The 7546-nt window shown below is 40.0% G+C and overlaps 1 protein-coding gene across 1 annotated transcript in view; it reads left to right on the forward strand.

The window, feature by feature from the left end:
- LOC135551175 (alpha-ketoglutarate-dependent dioxygenase FTO-like) overlaps nt 1–7546 on the forward strand; it is a 189983-nt gene that overhangs the window by 78046 nt on the left and 104391 nt on the right. The window contains exon 8 of the mRNA XM_064982540.1: nt 6088–6212. Coding sequence (XP_064838612.1) covers nt 6088–6212 — 125 coding nt within the window. The remainder of the gene's footprint in view (nt 1–6087; nt 6213–7546) is intronic.

The raw sequence follows: 7546 nt of genomic DNA on the forward strand, positions 1-7546 counted from the left end.
TGCATTATAGACTCTATACCCTGCATTATAGACTCTATACCCTGCATTATAGACTCTACACCCTGCATTATAGACTCTATACCCTGCATTATATACTCTACTCCCTGCATTATAGACTCTATACCCTGCATTATATACTCTACTCCCTGCATTATAGACTATATACCCTGCATTATAGACTCTATACCCTGCATTATATACTCTATTCCCTGCATTATAGACTCTCTACCCTGCATTATATACTCTACTCCCTGCATTATAGACACTACTCCCTGCATTATCGGCTCTAAACCCTGCATTATATACTCTACTCACTGCATTATAGACTCTATACCCTGCATTATATACTCTACTCCCTGCATTATAGACCCTACTCCCTGCATTATAGACTCTATACCCTGCATTATATACTCTATTCCCTGCATTATCGACTCTATACCCTGCATTATATGCTCTACGCCCTGCATTATATACTTTACGCCCTGCATTATAGACACTACTCCCTGCATTATAGACTCTATACACTGCATTATATACTCTATACCCTGCATTATAGACTCTATACCCTGCATTATATACTCTACTCCCTGCATTATAGACACTACTCTCTGCATTATAGACTCTATACCCTGCTTTATATACTCTTCTCCCTGCATTATAGACACTACTCTCTGCATTATAGACTCTATACCCTGCATTATATACTCTACTCCCTGCATTATAGACACTACTCCCTGCATTATCGGCTCTAAACCCTGCATTATATACTCTACTCACTGCATTATAGACTCTATACCCTGCATTATATACTCTACTCCCTGCATTATAGACCCTACTCCCTGCATTATAGACTCTATACCCTGCATTATATACTCTATTCCCTGCATTATCGACTCTATACCCTGCATTATATGCTCTACGCCCTGCATTATAGACACTACTCCCTGCATTATAGACTCTATACACTGCATTATATACTCTACTCCTTGCATTATAGACACTACTCCCTGCATTATAGACTATACCCTGCATTATATACTCTACTCCCTGCATTATCGACTCTGTACCCTGCATTATATACTCTACGCCCTGCATTATAGACTCTATACCCTGCATTATATACTCTACTCCCTGCATTATAGACACTACTCCCTGCATTATAGACTATACCCTGCATTATCGACTCTACTCCCTGCATTATCGACTCTATACCCTGCATTATATACTCTACGCCCTGCATTATAGACTCTATACCCTGCATTATATACTCTACTCCCTGCATTATAGACTATATACCCTGCATTATAGACTATACCCTGCATTATATACTCTACTCCCTGCATTATAGACACTACTCCCTGCATTATCAGCTCTAAACCCTGCATTATATACTCTACTCACTGCATTATAGACTCTATACCCTGCATTATATACTCTACTCCCTGCATTATAGACCCTACTCCCTGCATTATAGACTCTATACCCTGCATTATATACTCTATTCCCTGCATTATCGACTCTATACCCTGCATTATATGCTCTACGCCCTGCATTATATACTTTACGCCCTGCATTATAGACACTACTCCCTGCATTATAGACTCTATACACTGCATTATATACTCTATACCCTGCATTATATACTCTATACCCTGCATTATATACTCTACTCCCTGCATTATAGACACTACTCTCTGCATTATACTCTATACCCTGCTTTATATACTCTACTCCCTGCATTATAGACACCAATCCCTGCATTATAGACTCTATACCCTGTATTATATACTCTACTTCCTGCATTATAGACACTACTCCCTGCATTATAGACTCTGCACCCTGCATTATATACTCTACTCCCTGCATTATAGACTCTATACCCTTCATTATATACTCTACTCCCTGCATTATAGACACTACTCCCTGCATTATAGACTATACCCTGCATTATATACTCTACTCCCTGCATTATCGACTCTATACCCTGCATTATATACTCTACGCCCTGCATTATAGACTCTATACCCTGCATTATATACTCTACTCCCTGCATTATAGACACTACTCCCTGCATTATAGACTATACCCTGCATTATATACTCTACTCCCTGCATTATAGACTCTACACCCTGCATTATAGACTCTATACCCTGCATTATATACTCTACTCCCTGCATTATAGACTCTATACCCTGCATTATATACTCTACTCCCTGCATTATAGACTATATACCCTGCATTATATACTCTACTCCCTGCATTATAGACTCTATACCCTGCATTATATACTCTACTCCCTGCATTATAGACACTACTCCCTGCATTATCGGCTCTAAACCCTGCATTATATACTCTACTCACTGCATTATAGACTCTATACCCTGCATTATATACTCTACTCCCTGCATTATAGACCCTACTCCCTGCATTATAGACTCTATACCCTGCATTATATACTGTACTCCCTGCATTATAGACACTACTCCCTGCATTATATACTCTATGCCCTGCATTATATACTCTACGCCCTGCATTATAGAAACTACTCTCTGCATTATAGACTATATACCCTGCATTATATACTCTACTCCCTGCATTATAGATTCTATACCCTGCTTTATATACTCTACTCCCTGCATTATAGACTCTATACCCTGCTTTATATACTCTACTCCCTGCATTATAGACTCTATACCCTGCATTATAGACACTACTCACTGCATTATATACTCTATACCCTGCTTTATATACTCTACTCCCTGCATTATATACTCTACTACCTGCATTATATACTCTACTCCCTGCATTATATACTCTACTCCCTGCATTATAGACTCTATACCCTTCATTATATACTCCATGCCCTGCATTATAGACTCTATACCCTGCATTATATACTCTACTCCCTGCATTATAGACTCTATACCCTTCATTATATACTCTACGCCCTGCATTATAGACTCTATACCCTGCATTATATACTCTACTCCCTGCATTATAGACACTACTCCCTGCATTATAGACTGTACCCTGCATTATATACTCTACTCCCTGCATTATCGACTCTATACCCTGCATTATATACTCTACGCCCTGCATTATAGACTCTATACCCTGCATTATAGACTCTATACCCTGCATTATATACTCTACTCCCTGCATTATAGACTCTATACCCTGCATTATATACTCTACGCCCTGCATTATAGACTCTATACCCTGCATTATAGACTCTATACCCTGCATTATATACTCTACGCCCTGCATTATAGACTCTATACCCTGCATTATATACTCTACTCCCTGCATTATAGACACTACTCCCTGCATTATAGACTATACCCTGCATTATCGACTCTACTCCCTGCATTATCGACTCTATACCCTGCATTATATACTCTACGCCCTGCATTATAGACTCTATACCCTGCATTATATACTCTACTCCCTGCATTATAGACTATATACCCTGCATTATAGACTATACCCTGCATTATATACTCTACTCCCTGCATTATAGACACTACTCCCTGCATTATCAGCTCTAAACCCTGCATTATATACTCTACTCACTGCATTATAGACTCTATACCCTGCATTATATACTCTACTCCCTGCATTATAGACCCTACTCCCTGCATTATAGACTCTATACCCTGCATTATATACTCTATTCCCTGCATTATCGACTCTATACCCTGCATTATATGCTCTACGCCCTGCATTATATGCTTTACGCCCTGCATTATAGACACTACTCCCTGCATTATAGACTCTATACACTGCATTATATACTCTATACCCTGCATTATAGACTCTATACCCTGCATTATATACTCTACTCCCTGCATTATAGACACTACTCTCTGCATTATACTCTATACCCTGCTTTATATACTCTACTCCCTGCATTATAGACACCAATCCCTGCATTATAGACTCTATACCCTGTATTATATACTCTACTTCCTGCATTATAGACACTACTCCCTGCATTATAGACTCTGCACCCTGCATTATATACTCTACTCCCTGCATTATAGACTCTATACCCTTCATTATATACTCTACTCCCTGCATTATAGACACTACTCCCTGCATTATAGACTATACCCTGCATTATATACTCTACTCCCTGCATTATCGACTCTATACCCTGCATTATATACTCTACGCCCTGCATTATAGACTCTATACCCTGCATTATATACTCTACTCCCTGCATTATAGACACTACTCCCTGCATTATAGACTATACCCTGCATTATATACTCTACTCCCTGCATTATAGACTCTACACCCTGCATTATAGACTCTATACCCTGCATTATATACTCTACTCCCTGCATTATAGACTCTATACCCTGCATTATATACTCTACTCCCTGCATTATAGACTATATACCCTGCATTATATACTCTACTCCCTGCATTATAGACTCTATACCCTGCATTATATACTCTACTCCCTGCATTATAGACACTACTCCCTGCATTATCGGCTCTAAACCCTGCATTATATACTCTACTCACTGCATTATAGACTCTATACCCTGCATTATATACTCTACTCCCTGCATTATAGACCCTACTCCCTGCATTATAGACTCTATACCCTGCATTATATACTGTACTCCCTGCATTATAGACACTACTCCCTGCATTATATACTCTATGCCCTGCATTATATACTCTACGCCCTGCATTATAGAAACTACTCTCTGCATTATAGACTATATACCCTGCATTATATACTCTACTCCCTGCATTATAGATTCTATACCCTGCTTTATATACTCTACTCCCTGCATTATAGACTCTATACCCTGCTTTATATACTCTACTCCCTGCATTATAGACTCTATACCCTGCATTATAGACACTACTCACTGCATTATATACTCTATACCCTGCTTTATATACTCTACTCCCTGCATTATATACTCTACTACCTGCATTATATACTCTACTCCCTGCATTATATACTCTACTCCCTGCATTATAGACTCTATACCCTTCATTATATACTCCATGCCCTGCATTATAGACTCTATACCCTGCATTATATACTCTACTCCCTGCATTATAGACTCTATACCCTTCATTATATACTCTACGCCCTGCATTATAGACTCTATACCCTGCATTATATACTCTACTCCCTGCATTATAGACACTACTCCCTGCATTATAGACTGTACCCTGCATTATATACTCTACTCCCTGCATTATCGACTCTATACCCTGCATTATATACTCTACGCCCTGCATTATAGACTCTATACCCTGCATTATAGACTCTATACCCTGCATTATATACTCTACTCCCTGCATTATAGACTCTATGCCCTGCATTATATACTCTACGCCCTGCATTATAGACTCTATACCCTGCATTATAGACTCTATACCCTGCATTATATACTCTACTCCCTGCATTATAGACTCTATACCCTGCATTATATACTCTACTCCCTGCATTATAGACACTTTTCCCTGCATTATAGACTCTATTCCCTGGGCAGAAATGAATGAAAAGGACTGTTATATCCATATTGTCTTTTACCCATGTCTGTGATTTGTCTGTAAGTGTTTCATGTCTGTCTGGGAGTTTTTAGAAAGTATCAGGAATTTTTCACAATGCAATACTTATTCATGATCTTCTATGTAGAAAAACCCTGTTCTAACGAGTGTGGCTTGTGATCGTCGTAGAGCAAAAGAGACAGCATGTCGGTCTTCGTGAGAGTATGCTTTGATGCCATGATGGGGTCATAATAGTCTGTAGCTCAAACTGTTCGGACTTTGGAGACGTTTTCGTGATAACAACTGGTTTCTGAATGTTGTCTCAACGACGCAAGAGGCTACTATGGGTGTATCCAGGACAAATAGACGCATCAAATGACATGTCCAGGAAGCCTGTACCTCGAACAGGCGAGTCAGGAAGTGTTCAGAACAGCTCAAACTCTGCCTGCGCCAAATTAGGCCTGGTTCGTCTGAGATATGGTTTTCTTTGATTCATAGACAGAATCGAGATATGCAACCATGTCATTTTAATACACAATTTCCTGTTTACTTCCTATCTTTCAGACGCAACTCTTACTGGCAGCGGTAGAGGAAGAGGGACAACCGGAGGAGGGCAGGAGAGAGATGGCAGAGACCCTGCTAACTGCCCTGACAGATAGACAGCAGCACAGACAGACCTGGAGAGACAGGTAAGCAGATAACCACCAACAACAGTAAACAACAACAGCAGTAAACAGAAACTCACACACAACAATGTTGAAATGTGAAAACAAGCACACGTGTCTGGATGGCACATGTTCAAGAATCACACCCTGTTACACTTTCAATTGTGTGAAACAAAACCTTAAAGGAATCAGTAATGTTGAAATTTGAGTAGGAATGTAGGTGATGTGAAGTGAATTCCTCAGATAGTCTGCAGCTCTGACTGGGTGTTGGAGGTTGTTTGTAGTGAGGGGTCCTTGGACCTAGCAGCTATCAGGGTGACAAGTGTCTTGGATTGGTTCTATCCCCCCCCCCCCCCCCCCCCACACACACACACACACAGACACACAGGAATACACACACACACACACACACACACACACACACACACACACACACACACACACACACACACACACACACACACACTCACACACACACACACACACACACAGACGCACAGGAATACACACACACACACACACACACAGGAATACACACACAGACAGGAATACACACACAATACATATTATACACACATATTATTACATATACACCCATAACACCCTCCCACACAAAACATAATATGTTTATTTTAGCTGTTCCATCTCTCATCTCTCTCTCCACTCTGGTAGTGGTAACACCCCCCACCCCCCCTCCCGTCGTCTCTACTGCTTTGGTGCCCTTGTCTCAGAAAGACACACTCAGCCACACACACAGGCATGCATACACAGACACAAAAATGCATCTTTTGCCCAGTGGGTTAAATAATGAATTGTGTAGATCATCCTCTAACGGAAAACCAATGGTTCAAGCCTCATCTCTCTGTCAGAACCTTGTAGGACGGCCAGAATTAGTGTGACTAAGTCAATGGAAGCCAAAGAAAAAAAGTGGTCAAAAATCTGGAACATTGCATGGCGTCTGCCAGGCTGGACTCTGTCCATGAATTAAGGCTACTGGCTACTTGACAGGTTCTTTTTCCCGTTGAACTTTCTTCTTGAATCCACAGGACATAAAACAGTATAGAGGTCAGATGGAAAAAGATTTTGAGACAGGACATGAAGTATTTTCTTATTTTAGTATATACTTTTCATATTAATTTGAAATTCCTGTACTCTTTCTAAGATTTCTCACAAAAACAAGCATACCTCTGTGAAATGTCAACGGAGCACTCAGCGAATACCAAGCTTTTGTTTTTCAAAGCCTTTTACATCTAATCCGGGTCATGTCATGCAAATGTAGCTTTTAGAGAAACACCCCACTGAACCATTCAGAACATGAATAATAATATTTGTCTTGTTAAGATGTATTTTATAACGTA

This window comes from Oncorhynchus masou, chromosome 1, assembly GCF_036934945.1.
Source record: "Oncorhynchus masou masou isolate Uvic2021 chromosome 1, UVic_Omas_1.1, whole genome shotgun sequence".
Classification (NCBI taxonomy): Eukaryota; Metazoa; Chordata; class Actinopteri; order Salmoniformes; family Salmonidae; genus Oncorhynchus; species Oncorhynchus masou.